Consider the following 21,211-nt stretch of genomic DNA (forward strand, 5'->3'; position numbering starts at 1 on the left):
TGGCTCAACCTCTTGGCAGTAATGTGCCTGGTAATCAACTCCATTGTTAGATAGTTTTCTTTCTGCCACCAATTTCGAACATGTTTTCCGGTTCAACTACATTGTGGTGCTCTTTTTGATCTACACAGGTTCCACCCATTGGACAAAGTTCCATACCTGTACCCTGCCCATCCCTACCCTGATGACAACTACACGTCCTACCATGAATTGATTTGTAGTTCTTCCTCCTTCCACGAAGTAGATCTACACACTGGTCCTTTTGTGGAGGATTTCCTTTTTGAGACCCTGTCCATCCACCCACCACTGCGCCCAGTACCTCCCCATTCTCAGGGGCATGCTGCGTGACACCCCGGACATCTTTCATGACCTCGTCCACGCCAGGGTCATCACACCTAGGATGGATAAGAAATACAAAGCTTCCCCTTCTGACCCCTGTACATTCGTGGCCATCTCCCACCGACTCTAGTTGTCTTGACTGCCCTTAAGAGAGCTAACTCTCAGACTACTGGTGATGCCATTCCACCAGATAAAGAGTGTAAATTGACTAATGCTGCAGGCAAGAGGGTAGCTGGAAAATTGGGAATCCATTGGCGGATTGCCATTCCATTGGGCTGCTCTCCAGATATGATCATGCCCATTGTGATGAGATGGAGGTGCTCCTAAAACTTCTCCCTTAGGAGCTCAGGAAGGGGCTATGAGACCAACTCTGAGAGAAAGCAGAGCACCACCATTCCCTGCACTTTAGATGCTGCGGACACTGCTGCTAAAGGGATCAACTCCAGTATCCTCCTGCGCGGGCATGCCTGGCTCTGTATCCCTGGCTTTTAACCAAAAGTCCAGCAAAATGTGCTCTACCTGCTGTTTGATAGCCAATATCTGTTCGGGCCACAGCTTGATCATATGAAAAAAAAGATCTAGATTCAGAGATGGCAAAACAATAGGCCCACTGTAGACACCTGCTCCTTTTGGCATATGACCTGTCATGGAGGTGCAAAGACCACCTCCCCTAAGGCCTCCACAATTTACCAGCGTCCACAGGCCCAGCAGTCCTCTCCCAGAGGCTTTCTTTAGAGGGACCTACAGAGGCAACAACTCAAAAAGTCAGGGAAATTTGGCTCCTCCAAAGAAGCTCCCACTTTGACTTCCCACTATTCCCCTGATCACACCACATCTGTCGGGTGCGGCTCCAAAGGTTCTTTCCCACTTGGCGGAACATTAGCTCCGATCAGTGGGTGTTGGATATTATTCAACATGGTTGTCTGGAGCTCTCCTCCCACCATTCTATCTTGCAAACACAAACTCTCCCCAGAACCAACGGCTACTCGGGGAAGAGGTCAAGCGCTCCTTCTTAAAGGGGCCATAGAACCCATCCACCACCTTCACTAGTGAATCCCATTCTGGACCTCAGGCCCATAAAGGATTACATTCTTTCAGAGCACTTCCACATGGTTACTCTTCAGGATGTCATCCCGCTACTACATGGCCGCTCTCAACCTGAAGGACGCTTATTTCCACACACCAATCCACTTGACACTTAACTGGTATCTCAGGTTTGTATTCAGCAGAAAGCAGTACAAGCTTAAGGTGCTCCTCTTCGGATTCACAACTGAACCCAAGGTGTTCCTCAAGTGCCTTGCGGGGGTATCCGATAATTTGCGCAGACAGGGTTTCCATGTACTCCACCGTCTGGATGACTTATCAAGAGTGCCAACCATCAGAACAGCTGCGAACACACCCGCAGGCCCGGACTGGCTATAGCGGGCACCGGGCATTTTCCCGGTAGGCCGCTAGGGTGAGGGACGGTTTTGGGCCCGTGGAGGGGGGCGTTTTTGTTACCGGGGTCGGCAATATCAGCCCCCGGTAACAAAATCGGCCAAAACCGTCCCTCGCAAACTGCTTGGCTGCACTCCCTCTCACCCCTGGGTGGGGGGCAGCTGAGCAGTTTGCCAGGGCCAGTTTCTGTACCCAGTCCAGCCCTGCACACCCGGGTCACAATAAACCTCCTCCACCAGGGTTTACTATCAGTGCTATAAAATCCCGCCTCCAACCCCTCTTGATACAGCTCTGCCTTGGGGCAATCCTCAACTCAAAAGTTTACATGGCCTATCCAAACATTGCCTGGATATAGTCTAACCTGACCCTAATCCCTCATTTTCAAACAGGCCACCAAGTCATTGTCAGGACAGTCATGAGCCTGATTAGCATGATGGCCTCTTGTATTGCCATAGTGCCCCATTCCAGGTTACACATATGTCTGTTGCAGGAGTACTTGGCACACTGGTGGTCTCAAGCGGACGATCTTTGGGACCACCTAGTGTTGATCAGCCACCGCTCTTGTCGCTTTCTGCAGTGGTGGAACACCAACAACTTGTTGTAAGGGCAGCCTTTTGTTGATCCATTTCCGCAGAGGACCAATACAAAGGAGGCCTCCCTTACAGGATGGGGGTGCGCATTAATAGGACCGGACTGTCTAAAGCCAGCATGGACCCAGTCAACAGGGTCTCCTCATCAATTGCCTGGAACTGCTAGCTGTTCTTCTTGTGTTGAAAGCTTTTCTTCCCCACTTGACTGTCAAGGCACTCCTCATCAACACAGACAACATGACAGCCATGTATTATCTTTAGAAGCAAGGCGGTAAGCAATCTCACCAGCACTCTCACCTAGCTCAGAGCATTTGGTGGTAAGCTTTCTGACACAAGATCAATCTGCTAGCGGAGTACCTTCCGGGAGTGGGCAGCTATTTTGCCAACCTCCACAGCCGGATGCGGCAGCAGGTCCACGAGTGGGAAATCCACCTGCAAGTCCTCCTCCAATACTTCCTCCTTTGGGAACTCCAAGAGATAGACCTCTTTGCCACAGTACTAAACTCCAAATGCCCAAACTCTACCTCCAGGTTTCCACACCCACAGTCCAGGAGCAATGATCTGTGAATGAGTTGGTCCGAGATATTTGCCTATGCTTTTTCTCCTCTCCCTCTACTTTCATTTGTGGTTTGAAGACCAGCAGAAGTCTCACTCTCATCCTAGTGTCTCCCACCTGGGCTCGCCAACCATGGTTCACCATTCTGTTCGAGTGGGCCCACACAAAAGCCTCCCAACAGGCTGGACTTTCTTACGCAAAACCATGGAAGAAACAGGCATCCAGACCTCAGGTCTTACAATCCTGCAACCTGGCTCCTGAAGTCCCAGAGTTTGGATGCCTTAATCTTTTACCAAATGCACACAGACCTTCTACCCATGCTTGTTATGCTGCCAAGTTGAAGAGGGTCATCTACAAGTGTCCTTCAAAACACATTGACCCTTTAGTAGTCAATGTGTAGGATATTATCTGCTACTAACTTCACTTTCAAACTTTTGGTTGGGCTTTCCCTACCATACGACCACACCTAGCTGCGGTACCTGCCTATCTTCAGAACACAGTTGATGAACAGAATGCAGAACAATGTCATACATTCCCCCCAGTACAGAGATCTGGGCCTAAATCCATCGTTTTTTTGCACTCCACACCACCCCAGTTCAGACATGGCCATATGCAAATCAGTCTGACACTGTGCCTCATGGGAACAGTCCAGCCCGAATTGCCAAGCCATGCCTTCCCTGGACCGGAAACAAGCTTCGAGGACCGGTTTCTGGCATTCCACTTCCGAGGACCGGTTTCTGGCATTCCAGCCGTCTTCAGCCTGGCTTGCTTGAATCCAGTGGTGTGGAGAGCATGGGACTCACGTCTGAGCATACCCATCCCACTCGGGGTGACAAATGCAAAAAACAGTTGATGGACAGAATGCAGAACAATGTCATACAATCACCCCACTACAGAGATCTGGGCCTATATCCATCGTTATTTTTGCACTCCACACCACCCTAGCTCAGACATGGCTATATGCAAATCAGTCTGACCCTGTGCCTCATGGGAACAGTCCAGCCCGAAATGCCAAGCCATGCCTTCCCTGGACCGGAAACAAGCTTCCGAGGACCGGTTTCTGGCATTCCAGCCGTCTTCAGCCCAGCTTGCTTGAATCCAGTGGTGTGGAGAGCATGGGACTCACGTCTGAGCATACCCATCCCACTCGGGGTGACAAATGCAAAATACACAGTTGATGGACAGAATGCAGAACAATGTCATACATTCACCCCAGTACAGAGATCTGGGCCTAAATCCATCGTTTTTCTGCACTCCACACCACCCCAGTTCAGACATGGCCATATGCAAATCAGTCTGACCCTGTGCCTCATGGGAACAGTCCAGCCCAAACTGCCAAGCCATGCCTTCCCTGGACCGGAAACAGGCTTCCAGAAATCGGTCCTCGGAAGCTTGTTTCCGGTCCAGGGAAGGCATAGCTTGGCAGTTCGGGCTGGACAGTTCCCATGAGGCACAGGGTCAGACTGATTTGCATATGGCCATGTCTGAACTGGGGTGGTGTGGAGTGCAAAAAAACAATGGATTTAGGCCCAGATCGCTGTACTGGGGTGAATGTATGACATTGTTCTGCATTCTGTCTATCAACTGTGGTTTTTGCATTTGTCACCCGAGTGGGATGGGTATACTCAGACGTGAGTCCCATGCTCTCCACACCACTGGATTCAAGCAAGCCGGGCTGAAGACGACTGGAATGCCAGAAACCGGTCCTCGGAAGCTTGTTTCCGGTCCAGGAAAGGCATGGCTTGGCAGTTCGGGCTGGACTGTTCCCATGAGGCACAGGGTCAGACTGATTTGCATATGGCCATGTCTGAACTGGGGTGGTGTGGAGTGCAAAAAACGATGAATTTAGGCCCAGGTCTCTGTACTGGGGTGAATGTATGACATTGTTCTGCATTCTGTCCATCAACTGTGGTTTTTGCATTTGTCACCCCGAGTGGGATGGGTATACTCAGACGTGAGTCCCATGCTCTCCACGCCACTGGATTCAAGCAAGTCGGGCTGAAACTGCTGGAATGCCAGAAACCGGTCCTCGGAAGCTTGTTTCCGGTCCAGGGAAGGCATGGCTTGGCAGTTCGGGCAGGACTGTTCCCATGAGGCACAGGGTCAGACTGATTTGCATATGGCCATGTCTGAACTGGAATGGTGTGGAGTGCAAAAAAACTATGGATTTAGACCCAGATCTCTGTACTGGGGTGAATGTATGACATTGTTCTGCATTCTGTCAATCAACTGTGGTTTTTGCATTTATCTTCAGAACAGGCAACCCTTCTCCCTCTTCAGAATTCCAGTTATTAAAGCTTTTATGGAGGTTCTCCAGAGTAATTCCCCATCTGATCCTACCAGCTCTGACATTAAACCTGAACATTGTACTGAGAATACTCATGGGCCCTTTGTTTGAACCCCTCCACTACTCCTATCTCCAGTTTGTGTTGGAAGGTGACATTTATGGTTGCCATCACTTCACTCAAGCCTGTCAGTAAACTTCTGGCACTAACTTTAGATGAACCTTTCTTCCAGATACACAGGGATACGGTTGTCCTCCACACCAACCCTAGATACCACCCAAAGTTGCTCTCACATTTCCACCTCAATCCATTGAACTCCCTGTCCTTTCCCCTAAACCTGACTCAATAGCACATCGCGCTCTCCATATTTTGACAGGACTAAGCCATTAAGAAAGACACAACAGCTCTTTCTTGCTTTTTCCAAACTTCACAAAGCAAAAAACCCTATCCAAATCAAGTATTGCAAGATGGATTGCAAGGTGCATCCAGACATGCTATGCTAAACCTAAAAGGACCTTGCCCATTCCTCCTGGAGCCCACTCCACTTTGGAAAAAGAGCCAGGAGCCACCGATTCGGGAGATGGGAATCCTGGTTCAAGTCTTGGCGTCAGTACATCATCCTGTGAATCTGGGCAATCACTTAATCTCCTCATGCCCATGGATAGCGCCTGTATACCTTCATGGGTGATCAGCCGTGCTATATAAATCTACTAACTTTAACTTTCTCTGTGGCCTTCCTTAGGAACATTCTTATATAGCTGGAATTTGTATTTGTAAAGTAGCCACCTGGCCTACACCACATACGTTTAAAAAACATTATTGTGTGAATGTGCTTGTATGCCAAAAAGCCAGTGTTGGTCTAGCCAATACTCCGTACACTTTTTCAATCTACTGCCACGTGCTACAAAAGGCAAATTTTACTTATCCTGTAAGCATCTGTTTGTAACATATTGTGTGTAGATTCACATGCATCCTCCCACCTCCCGAAACCAGGCAGTGCTCAGATATCTAAACAGCCTTTTCTTTTAACATCCACGTTGCACACATTATGGTTGTCTTTGACAATAAACTCAACTTATACTACTTACCAGTTGAGCAGACAATATTCTGAGGTAGAGCCTGTGTCCTCGTGCATTGTAGACTATAAGAAAAGTCATAATTGGTGTTGTGACTCTGGAGTTCTTTGAGTAAAAAGACATTGCAATGTCCAGACCCCACACTAGATGGCCGGAGTATGCAAAGCATGTAATTCTACAGCTACAAGCTACAGACAGATACTTACAGAGTAACATTTTCCTTGTTGGGCGTTATCCCTGTCTTCTGATTTTATGTAAAAAAAACAAATAAGAATGCAGATCTGTGAATTGCAGATGAGATGAGTTAGAGAAGAAAGTGTACTTTAATGTTTTACTACATTTTGATTATTGGATTTCAAGAAATTTGAAGAAGACCTTCCTCTGCTCTTTTCAATTACGTTGTTTTATCTTATATTTAAGAGTCATTGATATTTACTCTTGGGTTAATTTAACATCTATGTAAAAGAAGTCATGAGCGTAGCACTTGCCAGTCATTAGCTAATTTAATTAATTAATTAATGCATAAGTTGAGGGGATAAAGCATATTCAATTCGTCCTTTGGCAGGTTGGGTGAGTAAGGTTTTCCATTTGCAGTGGATTAGTTTGTCTGAACCTATCTTGTCCTCTTTGCAGAAATGGCATCAAAACTTAAAAAGAAGGGGCATTCCAGCCGTGAGCAGAAGAAGGTAAGCTTACCGTAGGCCAACTGCCAATGTCTAATAGTTGAGTGCATGTAGAAGGGTGTTCATTTTGAAACCCTTGTTCAGTCAGGGATCAATAGTCTCTGGCAAACCCCCATTGCACGCTCTGTGATTACCATGTGACCAGAAACTTTGAGACATGCCAAGTGACAGTTTATTGGATGATAGAGAGAGTTTTACCATCCTCCCTAACAATGCAGCAAAAGTTGAACGATTTGGATGTGGGAGCTTCTCCTTCAGTCCCAGATAGAATTCTATAGGGAACTATTTAAACTTGCATTGCTCTCTTTTTATTGTTTTCCTGTGATTCAGTGATTTTGTAGGTGCTTCCGCTTCTTCAGGTGCATATTTCAAACTTTATGGGATCAGTTGTTTTTCTCTGGTTCCTTTTCAGCTCGTAAGCAGACAACAGTCCCACCCTTGCACTGGATCCCGCAGCATTTTACTGAAATATTTACAAAAAGTATGTTCGAGACATATGAGCTGCAAATCACACATTGTGCATAGATCGCCATCTGGTGTTGGGCCCGGATGTTTGCACTTTGTTGTTGTCCTGGAAAAGTCTTTGGAAGTCACCAGATAGGTGACTCCTTGTGAGAAAGTGCCATCATTCTTGCATTGGTATGCCCCCACTTTTTGCTGAACTGCTGATGTGCTTTGACTGAGTGTGCCCTGGGCTCCTGCCAACCAGGTACCCAGGGCGTGTGTTCCTCCCCTAAAACTGTGTTGAACCTAAAACCCAATTGGCATCTCTGGCCACCTGTCAGCACCTAGTAAATGGTACCCAGGGCATGGTGACCAGAGAAGACCCCTAAGTGCTGCAGCACCTATTGTGCCCACCTTAGGGGCCCTGTACCCTGACACCCCCACAATGCCCTTGCAGGCTGAGTGTCTAAATACAGAACTAAACAAAGAGTCGACATGGCACACATCCCTGTGTGCCATGCCCACAAGACCCACTGCCCTGGCATACCTCAGTCACATCCTCTGGCTAGCAACCATTTAGGGGAGGACTGCTTTGCAGTCTGTGCAGATTGTGTGTATCTACAGCTACACATGCCAATTACAGAAAGTGGTACCCTATAAGCATCTGTTTGTGGCACAAAGCTCTGTAGATTGACATGGGCCCACTATTCCTCTTGGGAAGCCTCAGGTTGATGCAGATGCTTTTCCTTCTTACTCAAAGCATGGAACATCTTCTGTTATTCTCTTTGCTCCCTTTCATCCTAACTGTGTGGGAATAGACAATCTAGCAATGGAGCCAATGCCCATACGTATTACAAGTAATTGCAGGAGTCACTATCCCTCATGACTCAAGCCTTTGAAGAACAAAAAGTTGCACATGTCTGAGTCCAATACTAGATGGCAGGAATATGCAGAGCATGTGAATCTACAGCACTACCTTACACGAATAGATGCTTACATGGTGAGTAATATTTTTCCTTTCATACCCCTGTGTTAGCATTTACCAAAAATCTTATTTATTGTGGGTTTGTAGAGTGTTAAATCACCAAAGAGGGTGACCTGGAGGGTATCCTGACGCTGAGTATTTGTGAATCGAGCTAAACCTAGGGCCCAGTAGGACTGCTCAAAACCAAGTGTTAAGCTACTTGCGTAATTCAAGAAATGAAGAAGAGGCACTTCTGTGTACGGCAGGTGGTTCCACGCTTTAGGAGCAATGTAGAAGTCTTGACCACCGGAAAACATAACATCTATGCTCGAAACCTTCATCGACTGATTTTTATAAATGGTGGTACTTTTGCTTCTATAATTTGCATTACAGAATTACCTCTGCCCTGCCATAACGATTCTTTACCACGCTTACCGCCTTATTAGGGTCCTTTTTCTGGCAATACCAATCACCCTGTATATCTGTGCTACTTTTGGTGGGGAGCAGTCAATGGCTGATTCTCTCCTATTACAGGGTTGCTCAGCTTCTGATTCTCAATTAATTACTGTTTAAAACCGGGGGGAACCATGCTTTTAGGTTTGAACTTTTGGGTATTGGGGTTGCACACCCCTTGCACTAATTCAAATTCAAAAAATTCAAAGTTTTTATTTGATTCAGACCTTACAACAGATCTACAAATACAGATATTTAAAATTATTATTCCTGAGCATGAATAAAACTATTGAATATCTAATTAAAATGATTAATTATTACTGTTTTATACAACATACAGTTAATAGAAATGATAAAATTATAAGTTTTTAAAATAACATCAAACAACTTTTTTTAAATGTAAACAAATGATAACAGACATTCATTAGCGGGAGAATTACACAACATAATTAGATCTTGAGCTAACATGGCATTGTATCTTAACTGAAAAGGCGATATAAACCGTCGCCTAGCCTCTACCAATCTCGGGTTTGGGCAAATTTTGTAAAACATGATACAGCTCTCGGTGGCCGCCTTTGCATAAATAATATATACCTTTAGAATTATTTGTGCCTTCCCACTTAGCTATAAGAGTTGCTAAAGGGAGAATGTCCAATCGTAAGAGGAGAATACAACGCCTTGCCCCATGCTCTAATTGGAACTGTAAATAAGGCTGGGGTGTTTTAAATACTATTTTCTCAGCAAAGATTTTATAATGCTTTAGTTAAATACAGTATTCTTTATCCCTTTCATAGCTGATTTTTGAGGGCATATGTTTTAGAAAGAGCTTCAGATGAGCTGGAGACCAATCCTCTAAAAGTTCTAAAGTGTATTGTGAGACCTCAAGGGGTTTTAGCAGATTCCTATTAACCCCTTCCCGCCGCAGCGCTAAGAAGGCGGGGGGGTCGAGCAGCGCTCGCATGCTCGTGACGGAGCCGCTCCGTCACGAGCCGTGGTTGAGCTGTGCTCGTGATGGAGCGGTTCCGTCACGAACGCGCCCGCTCAATAGAACGCGCCACGCAGGCGCGAAATTCGCGCCGCGCATGCGCGCCGAGCGGGCCATGGCGGAACCGCTCCGTCATGAGCACAGCTCAACCGAGGCTCATGACGGAGCAGCTCCGTCATGAGCACAGAAGGAGTTAAAAGTATACTGGGATGCCCCCTCTCTAAAAGTCTCCAGATTTTTCAAATATCTTAAAGTGTCTGGCACTGCATATAAGAGATTATATGCCATCCTTATGATATTAGAAATTATTCTGGCAAATATTCCCATCTTAGGTAGCTCTAGGCGAAGAGCTTGAACTGGGACAGATTAAGAAACTTTTGCCAGTTTTTGAAGTATACTTCCTTTATTTTTATCTGCTGCCATGTTTTGATTTGAGTATATTCCTTGGCATAAGATAATATTGGTGGGATTTTCATGCCATAGACCTCCAAAAATGATTTGAACTGTCTATATCCCGTGGAACGATAAAATCTCTTTAATGCCCAAACATGCGATTCTGCCTTACGCCCTAGATGTTCAAGATGGGCTGTATCTTGTAGATTACGCTTAAAAGTACAGCCCAAATATACATATTCTTTTACTGTCTCAATTTGCTTACCTCCCAATTACCAAGTGAAAGATAATTGTTTCCTTCTGCCATTAAAAGGGAGAGCTTTAGTTTTAGATATTTTGGAGACCAGAAAACTTTCCGTTGCATATTGATTTAATTTGTTCAGATTTCTTTGCAGGCCAATTGGAGTACGATCGAGAATGATGTCATTTGCATACATTAAGCAGTGTATATCTACTTGTGCTAACTTTGGAGGGAAATTTTTAATTCGCGAAAAGCACCCTGGTAGATCACTGATATAAATAGAGAATAATAAGGGGGCTAATAAGCAGCCCTGCTTCAGCCCATTCTTTGTAGGAAATGGTTTTGTTAGACCTTTTTTTATCCCCCATCTGGACTCTACACCAAGTTGCTGTTTGTAGGGAAATTATTATTGTAAGAAGATCAGAAGGGATTCCCAGATTCTCCAATTTTCTCCACAATGTCGGTCTATCTATTCTGTCGAAAGCAGTCGAAAAAAATCAATAAAAGCTCAATATAAAATTTGAGCATTTAACGTAACATGTTTGTCAGGAACTGTCTGAAGTACAGCTATATTATCCAATGTGGTGTGCTTAGAGCGAAATCCGGCCTGTGTCTCGGGGATCACTTTATTTGCAAATGCCCAGTCTTTTAAGAGATCCAGGGCACAAGCTGCAAAGATTTTACCCATGGCTTCAAATAGAGCTATTTGTCTGTAATTATCTGGATTTGTTCTTTGGCCTTTTTTAAGGAGAGGGACCACTATACTCCCCTGCCAAGAATCTGGTATTTCTCCACTCTTCAAACCCCTTGCACTATATTAAGGTACACACCCTGTGACATCCCCTGGCCACAATGTTAACACTGATGGCCTGATCAGATGATATGAAACAAATTAAATGGCAATGGCACCTTGCTTAGTAAACCCCTATGTGGTGTGGTGTTTTTTTACCTGAAGTTGTGTCTTTGTCAGGCTTTGAGGGTTGGAACAACTTGAGTATTTCTACCCTTGCAGATGTCCTCTCCCACACCACCCTGATATCCTTTGATATTTTCCAGGACTGTGACTTGGTGCAGTTGCAATTCTACAAATTTCTACAGTTCAGACATGCACGACATTCCCTACATTCAGAACCTAGAGGTAATCCCTGAATTCCAGCCCCTAAAAGCAACAAGCATTTGCAATGCAATAGGTCTCGCATTTACGCAAGTTTAAGCTATTGACATTGCAAATAAATGCCTTTTATTTTTGTTTTCGTTTTAAAAACATAAATAAAAGGCATTGGATTTTACAATGCCACTAGCTTAAACTCATGTAACTGTGAGACCTATTGCATTGCAAATGCTTGTTATAGGACTTGTGCCCTGGGCGCGTGGGGTTAGGATAGGCCGAGGGGATAGAGGTGAGGAGAGGGCAATGGGGGAGAGGTGAGGAGAGGGCGAGGGGGGGAGAGGTGAGGAGATTGAGTGGAGAAGCAGAGTGGGGGACAGGAGAGAGGAGAGAGTCAGAGGAAGGACAGGCAGAATGAGGAGATGGAAAATTAGAAGGAGGCTGAGGAGAGGAGGGAAGGACAATAAGCGAGGATGAGTGAGAAGTGTATCAGGGAAATAAGTTGATAAGAAGAGAAACAGGTTGTAAGGATAAGAATTGCATTACGTCAGGAAGACTAGAGGGAGAGTAGCATGTCAGATAGATACAGGAAAGTTAGCAGAGGGTAGGGGTGAGGGACAGTTGAGGATAAGAGAAAGAACAGGGGGGTTAAATGAGGACAGCAAAAGAGCTGAGCAAGTGGACGAGAGAGAGGAAAGAATGGATGAGAGAGGGAAAAGAAAGGACGAGAAGTGGACGATTCAAACAAGAGAAGCTGGAGATGAAGGGATAAGAAAGAATGCAAAGAAAAGGGAGATAACCAGAAAGGAGAGCATAGGGAAGGAATAGAAGAAAGGTAGAATGGGCAGGGACATAGGGGAGTTGAAGAGGAGCGAGGGTGGGGGGTGATGCCATATAATTGTTGCATCGTCTGCACGGCCCCAGAGCCCGCTCTCTTCCAGTGTGTGGTGAGATTTTTAGGATGTGGGTGCTCTGAAGCGACAAGTGACCGTGGTTTCCCTGGTGATTACTACGTGTTACTTTGAAAATAGGGACGGAGGAGGGGAAGACAGGAGGAGGGTGGAAGCAGGAGAAGGGGGCAACGAACGAAAGGAGGGAGAGGACAGGGACATGGAGATGCAGATAAAGGTTAACAGGGGGAGAGAGAGAGAGAGAGAGAGAGAAAGAGAGATACTAAGAAAGGGGAAATGAGGAAAGAAAGAATGCAAGATGAGGAAAGGAAAAAGAGAAGACGAGGAAAGGAAAAACCGGAGGAAAGAAAGGAGGAGGAAAAGAAGATGAGGAAAGGAAGCGGATAAGGAGGAAAAGAAGATGAAAGGAAGAGGAGGAAGAAAAGAAGATGAGGAAAGGAGGAGGAGGAAGAGTAGGAGGAAAAAAGGAAAAGGTGGAAAGGAAGAAGAGAAGTGGAGGAAATGAAGATATGCAATACAAAAAAGAGGATGCAGAGTATGGAAAAATAGAGGAGTGGAAAAGAGGGAAGGCAGAGGTGAAATGGGGGTGTGGGAGATATTGAGGAAGAGATAGAAGAGATAGGGGCAGTGTGGTTAGGGAGCAGAGATATGGAAGAGAGGGGAAGTGAGCAAGAGGAGAGATAAGAGAGGGGTGTAGGAGAGTAGGGTCTGCTTCCTATGGTCACCCCCACTTTTTGCTGTGATACTCTGGTTTTTCGACTTTAGTGTGGCTGTGGGCCTGCTAATCAGACCCACAGCCGAGCTGTTCTCTCTCTAAATTCGTACCATGTACTTTAGGTACATACCTAATTGAGTATTGGGTCACCTTTGTGAGCCCCTGTACAGTGTACCATAGGTACCCAGGGCAGGGGTGCATCCAAGACCTACCAGGGGCTGCAGCATGAATTATGCCACCCCTGGCTGGCCATCCAAACTGACACCACAGGCTGAACACTCAGCTTTGGCAAGGTGGTGTAATCACCCCTTGCTTAGATATAGTATTCCTATATCTACCCTTATATATAGACACATATATACCTATAAGTCACTCCTATGGCAGGCCTTGACAATCCTGAAGGCAGAGTGCTTGGTTTTATGTGAGATGGTGCTCTAGCATGAGCTGAGCCTGTCTGCAGCTTTCGGAACCATGTCCTTATAGCTGTTCTATGATATAGCCATATCACAGTGCATTATAATCCTCGCGGTTAATGCAAACTTTGGTTTGGCTTTATCAAAACATGTTGTGAAGGTGTCAAACACGTTGCAATACTACCCCCACCCCTCCTCCCCGCCGCCAGACCTGGCGGCGGTGGTAGCATTCCACCCTTCTCGAGGGAGAAGACATGTAGTTACTGCTTTACCTGGTTAAAGTTAAACAGAGCCTCAGCATCACAAAATGGATGCTGCTGCCACAGACACGAGTCTGACCTCCTGCTGCTGGACGAAACTCCGGCACGGGAGGCCTGGACAATAGGTTTCCTGTCGAGGGAGGTGGTGGCACCTCCCCAGACAGCCTGTAGTGGATTGGGGCAGGGTGGGTTCAATGGAAAGATGCTTTTGTCAGACACTGCCTGGGACACACAAGGTGCTCCATGCATAGCCCGGTTCAAACCAGTTGCTGGGGCACTCCAGCCCCAGCTCTGGCGCGAAACTGGACAAAGAGAAAGGGGTGTAACCACCCCCTTCTCAGGTTCCACCCATAGGAGGGACCTAGGACGTAATCCAGCCCTTTAGTTTAGTATAAAGATAGGAGCTGTGTCTACAGACATTAGATTATCCTGGAAAGAAACTCTGAAACAAAACTCTTGGACCTTCGACGTTCCATATTGACTGGAAGACTGAAAGACTGAAGACATCTCACTTGTGGTCAAGGAGTGACCACCCTGTGCAAACAGGCACCACCAGTAACTTGCAGGTTTGCTTTGTCGACGCTCCTACCGGAACCAGAAGACTCAGCGACTCAGGAACTGGACTTCCAGACTTCTCCGACTCCGATCCACATCCACAGCAAAGCGGAGACCCGTGGCGGACACGAGAGACGTGGGACCGGACATCCTGGACTACTTGTTTTTTGCTAACCGTGCATCTTCAGAGGTACCCTCGAAGTTGTGCATTAGGGTTTGAGAAGCCCCAGACCCGAGCAGCATTTGCACCGAAGATCAGCCCACCACACTCCACGAGTGCCGCGTGGGGCCTGCTCCTGCATTTCAGCTCGACGCGTCTTCCCGGTTGCTAGCCCGTTGGCTAGTGAGCCCTACGAAGATGAATCTTTGAATCAACATTGCTTGCCTGGTTGCTCCAGTCTTGCTCCAGCTTCCCTACAAGGGAGAAGCGCCCCAGACCTTGCTGGTCTGAACAGAAGCCAATCTTCACATCCTGTGTGGATTGCATTTGCCAAGGTTTGTTGGGTACAAGCGGATACTGACACCGCCAACAGCTAGATCTGACGTGGGACAGCCCGACTCCAGCTCCTGGTCGTTGTCGACGCCACCTGGTTCTCGTGGCTGCAGAGACAAGCTTCACCTCTTCACCTGATTGCATCTCGACATCATCTGGTTCCTTCCCGGTTCCTTCCTGGTCATTGGCTAGTGACCCAGACTCTGTCCCCTCTGCTTTCAGCTTCTTCTCGCCTCAGATCCACCCTTGGATCCACCCGGACACTTTCCTCCTGGTCGCCTGCAGCACTTTCTTGCAGCTCTCCATAGGATTCAACGCCGAAACCCGACACGAAAGAACACCTATGCACCCGGCTTCCCTGGGTGAGGTAACTCGAGTACTCCGGTGCTCCCGTGGGTATTAACTGTCCAAGTGTCCTAGTTTAACAGGGTTTTCCCGTAGTCCATCCGGAAGTGCCCGAAATCTACTTCTTTGTAACTTTTACGTTCCCATTATAACTCTATGGTAACTCGCGTGTGTGTTTAGACACTGCACACGCATCCTGTGGGACTCCTACTTCCTAACCTTTGGTTGTCCAGTGTAGCTCCAGTGATTCCCAAGGCCCTAGGCCTATTCACCTTTCCTGAAGTGGTTCTTATACCACTTACTTAGTATATGGTTCGTGAGGCCCCTAGGGCAGAATTGTATTTGTGCAAATTATAGTGTGCTTATTGAATAACTTGTGCTGTATCTCGAGCTATGACCTCATAAAGAGTGCAGAGGGGTTGTGTTAGTAATAAATACATATATATTTGATATATACCTTGTGTGGTTTCCTTTCATTTGATATTCAAGGGATTATAATTGGTAAAACAGCTGGCTTCACATGCTCTCTGAAGTTTTAGCCTAAGACTGCTTTGTCCATGCTACCACTAGGATAGCTGGTCTATAAGGTTGACTTTACAACCATCACCATGAGGGTTGTTTGGACTGATACAGGGTGCCCACTAGAATAGTGGACATCATATACCAGGCCAACTTCTCACAAGGGGTGGAAGAGAAGGAGAAAGGTAGAAGAGGGATGTGGACGAGAGGGGAGTGATAGGAAAGAGGAGACTCGAGAGGAAGAGGAGGGGTATAGCGCCAAAGCTGCTCGAGTCACATCTGCTGTGGAGCCGAACAGCTTCCCTCTGCTGAACAATGCTCAGAGTGTGAGAGCTTGCCTGGGGCAGAGAGGCCCAGGGGCTCAGACCCCCTGCACATGAGTCATGTGAATCTCACGCCGCCTGCACACCATGTGTGAACCTATCGTGAATTTCCCGGTGTCTCCAGGCAATGATATGTTACCGGCGCGGATTGCCCCTTCATTTTTAAAAGACTCTCTTGACATTTTACACTAATTCACAAAAACAGCACTATGTGCCACCACTCCTATTTTGCGCCTTACGGAAATAAAAGCCAGTGGTGGAATTATCCAGGGCCAAAACAAGGAAAGTGAATTTCTGTGCTAAGGAAGGTGCTTAGGCGTGAATGAAATCGAGCAATTCCTTGCGGCAAGTAAATGAAACAGTTGCTGAAATACACTGATAGCCAGCAGAGAGGGGCTTTCAGCCTACACAGGTAAAAGCATAATCAAACTGGAACAAACTCGTATTGTAAATGCGCGTGACATATTATTTATTTACTGGGCAACAAGAGAATGGAACATGCAGCAGTGAAAGCGATCGCTATTGGAAAACAAACAAGCCCGCGAGTGATGCGCACACGCCACAGCGGAGCATGTGGTTTCAAATATGCCATGCGTGTCTGGGCACGATAATTGAAACCACATGGCTGCGGTGCCGGTTACTGACACCAATAGGCAATGGGCGGAGCAATGCGCCCACCTTTGTCCATTTGCGTGCTGACTTTGTTAAAAAGACGCACGCAAAGGCCAATAGCGTGGGCCAAAAGGAAAAGCACACGCACAAGCGTGTGCGATTCCGAGGTTCGTTTTGAAACCCTCTACAAGAAGTCCTGCGCACTGCAACGCTAGGCGCGAGACCTAAAAATCACAATATTCGATTTAGGAGACAAGCATGAAATTGCCATTATTTATAATTTATTAGTTGTTAACACACCAGATACTTTTGACAGACCCTGTGAATCATGCGATGTAGACCGACTCTCTGGTGAAGTAGGCACTGGCACTACTCTGCAAACATGACTAGATTCCGCTTGATTCATTTTTAGTATTTACACTGGGTGTTTTATACACGAGAATTACTTTGTCGGATTTACTGGGAGGATTCTCCCTTATGCCTCAGAAGTCACACTGAGGTTGGCACTTTATTACACGCTTTCTGGCGTTGTAGAGTTATCCAAACATTTTTTGATGCTGTGGAATTGATCTGTAGTGAAGTTTTGGGCTTCCATGTCTCACTTGACCCGCACATACCCACCCTTAATATTGAGGACGATCTGCTGACCGAGATATCAGAAGCTATTCCTGGGTGTTGCCCTATTCAGTGCCAAACAGGATGTAGCTCAATGCTGGCATTCTTCCAATGCTGCAACTATTTAAAAAAAAAGAAATGAGCCCTAGATCAGTCTAGACTACTTGAGAAAACCGTTTGTGAAGCTAGAGGCTGTCCATGCACGCTGTCCATGCAAGCATGCGGATGTCAGGGGTGTGTTGATCCAGTAATGGGCAATTGTTGAGCGAGCCCCCTGTCCTGGATATATATATCTTAGGACTAACTGCCCCTATAGTACTTGTTACACAATCATTTGTTAGGTGTTGCTTCAGGACAGCAGAGATGTTTCTATGTTCATGTTTATTGTGACTTTCCTGATGATAAAAATGTTTTGTATTCCTTTGCATAGTTATTATAAACCTGAATATGCTATTATTTCCTGTACTGTTTGCATCTTTCTGTTTGTGTTTCTGTAACAACCTGAAAATAAGAATGCATTTATAAAAATAAAATAGAGTATCATCTATCTGGGACAATGCCTTCTCCTGAAGAATTCCGGTCCCACAGCAAAACAGATCAGCTATCTTCTACGATCTGTGGAATCCTGTTTCTACATTGTCCCAGATGCAAGGTTGTACATGAAATCCATGCTGGAATGTCTTGTGGACTAGTGGTGACAAAAGAGAAACAATTGGTATAACAAATGTATCCTAAAATATACAGTAAAACAATCCCTGGTGTGGCGGTGCAGTGATCCAAACTCGCTCCGGAGTCTGCTTTCAGAATCAGCAGTGGTTGCAGATCATTGATACCCCCAAGGGTCAAGTTCATGCTGTATAAAACTTTATAAATAAACAAATAGTGACTGGTGTATTGTTTCTCGGTTGGAATGGGGAGCTCACTTGCAACATCTGACAGTACAGCGATAGTGAACAGTCAAAGAATTCTCGTACCATATAAAGCATCTGGAACTGGGAGTTGTCCTCCTGGCCCTCAAGGCTTTTCTACTGTCCCTGTAAAGAGGGATCAGCAGTCCAGATTCAAACAGACAGTTTGAATCCGGCATTACCTGAACAGTCAAGTAAGCACCAGATCAATTATGCTTCTCATGAAATCTCAGCCAATCTGGCACTGGGTCTTGGCCTGTGAACTGACGCGAACAGCGATCCACATTCCAGGAATAATGAACCAGTGAGCAGTGTTTTTTCAGTGTATTTTACAAGACGTTTCACTAGTGAATTCTCAATGATTATGCTTCAAGCGATATCTTCAAAGAGTGGAGAATACCTTAAATAGGTCTCTTCCCCATGACATGAAGCATAGAATGCAGCCTTTGCATTCAGGCTACCATGCCCAGCATACCTCAACAATCGCATCTGCTATCGCAAACCTTCAAGATGCCTCCACTTTCTAGTTGCTTAAATCCCAATCATACGGAAAACCAGATCTGGCGGTTAAGCATTCTCCTAAATTGCTCCTTAAGCGTGGAACGAATTTCTGCTAAACATAAGAGCCTTCTCCTTACTTCTTGAATACCACAGGAAACTGAAGACCTGGGTTTTAGCGTAGTCCCACTAAGCCAGAGCTGCGGCTAGACTCATCTGCTCAACACCAGGATAACCTTCCAGGTGCTGGTGCGCTCTACAGATCTACATAACATCTACATTACATAGCACAACATAACGCCTATTGAGATGTTGGTCAAGGCCATTTCTTTATGCCTTTTCTTGGGTTACTCTCCTCACTGATACTGAAACTGCAGAGACTCTCTGATCTCACAGACATCAGCGTGATATCAGGTTTCATAACGTAAGAGTGCATCTCACAACGATTAGTTTAATTTGCGTGTATTTTCCATTTGGCATGTGTTCATTATTTATATACTGTTGTCTAAATGTGAAAATATATTGACATACTTCTGGAATATTTTGTGGTGTTTAGCAATCTGTCTGACGCTGCCACCACGGCGCTCAGAGTCACAGTTGCCATACTTTTTTATGCATTTCCAACACAGCATTTAAATAAAGCTGGCCTGTGATCGTGACAAATAAGCATAGTGGCACTTACAGGCCATCTTCATTTACAAATACTGTGACATTTGTGCCCCCCCTGGGAACACAGCCACAAACTGTCAGGGGACAGGCCTAAGAGTTTGAAGACCTCTGGTCTACTTTCAATTAAATCACCGTCTTCACTATGGGAGTTGATAATTGTTCTCTCAAAACTGATGGGCTTCCCTTATGAGTCAATCCACATGTCTGCATTACGGCATCTATCCTATAAACCTGCCTTCCTAATTGCCATCACCTCTGCTAGAAGGGTGAGTGGGTTGCAGGCTTCATTAGCACTAGAGCTCTACACTATTTTCTACTCTTAACAGGTTTGTAGTGAGAAAACATCCTTTGTTCCTCCTAAAGTAGTTTCTGATTTTCATATTAGCCAAACTATTTACTTTACCTACTTTCTTTCCCAATCGGTTATCAGAAGCAGAATGTACGCCCCCCCTTTACTATATATTAAGCGTTTTTCACTTATATAGCCAAAATAGAAAACCTGAGAAAATGGAACCATCTTTTTTGCTAACCTTGGCCATGTTGGAAGGGTTTGGCCACATCTAAACAGTCTGTTGGAAGATGGATTGTAACATGCATCACTTTAAGCTGCTGACTAGCAAACAAACACCTGTCATGAGAGGGCAATTCTCATTATGCCAGAGGAACACCTGCGTCAACTTCATGGACATAAGAACATACAAGATGCTGTCTTGTGTAAAGCTTGCACTTGCACACTGACCCTATTGTATAAATAAATGAACATAGGGGCAGAAGTGCTGCTGTAGGTTTATTTGTGACTATCCATTTACTTGATTTATGTCACACATTATTGGCAGAGTCTTTTTGGTTATTTTATTGTATGCCCTTTGTTTTGTCTTCATCCACTGATTTTGTTTTATGTGGTTAATACATTTGTTCTTAATTTGTCTATTGGACATTGCACCTGGGTATAATTGTTTTAACCAGTAAAAATCTGATGCATGTTTTGTTTAGGGGTCCTTGTTCCTTTAAAACGTCATCTGTAAAGCAGAAACGTGGGAATTGAATAACACTTTAACAGTACACTATTGTTTAGATTCAGACACTTGGGCAAATGCTAGAGTGAGCCAGGAAAACTTGATAAATCTTTTTAAGTACTGAAACTTTTATAAAGCTATACCCTGTACTTATAAACAGATATATATTTTTTAGTTTTCTCCCTGCTGCCCAACCGCCACCGTTTGCCACTCTATTTTAGCGCCTAGGACTATCAGTGGAGATCCTCCTATGCAGAAGAAAAGATTACTTAAATTTAGTTCTATTCCTGTATCAGAGGTATCTTCATTGAAGTCCTAAACAACTCATTTCCTTAGATATGGTTTGCATTAGTAAGTAAATGACGAATTATCTCTATTAACAGTGTTACCGTAAAAAAGGACTAGCTTTGCATCTTACCAGCAAATTGTATCATGAGTATGAGAAGCGTCATGAGTCTTAGAGACAAGTTTACTTTGTCTCATCTTTTAATGTAAGCCTAGCTGGCTGCATCTTTTCACTGCATTGCAAACCTTCTCACCTCTTTCTTGCGCATCAGATGCTGCAAAGAAGGCTTGAAACGGCCCATTAGGAGTTTATCAGTTTACTTCCAGAGAAACAAATTGATGTCCGGCTATCACAGGGTGCTGCTTATCGTGACGAAAGATGGGCATTTACATGCTGTATGATGGCTCAATGGACAGTATATACATGAAAAGTGCTCTGGGGTCCACGCATGCAGCAGGGATTTATTCTAACATTCAGGACTTCAATGAAGATTTCTTCGATGCAGAAATAGGTCTGCGAATA

At 45.4% G+C, this 21,211-nt stretch overlaps 1 protein-coding gene across 6 annotated transcripts in view; it reads left to right on the forward strand.

Annotated features, from left to right (window-relative positions):
• BRD4 (bromodomain containing 4) overlaps positions 1-21,211 on the forward strand; it is a 1,320,550-nt gene that overhangs the window by 1,007,557 nt on the left and 291,782 nt on the right. For all 6 annotated transcript variants that reach the window (XM_086960824.1, XM_086960816.1, XM_086960841.1 and 3 more), the window contains one exon: positions 6,914-6,966. In XM_086960824.1, the coding sequence (XP_086816950.1) occupies positions 6,914-6,966 (53 nt within the window). The remainder of the gene's footprint in view (positions 1-6,913; positions 6,967-21,211) is intronic.

Source organism: Lissotriton vulgaris, chromosome 1_1, assembly GCF_964263255.1.
Source record: "Lissotriton vulgaris chromosome 1_1, aLisVul1.2, whole genome shotgun sequence".
Lineage (NCBI taxonomy): Eukaryota > Metazoa > Chordata > Amphibia > Caudata > Salamandridae > Lissotriton > Lissotriton vulgaris.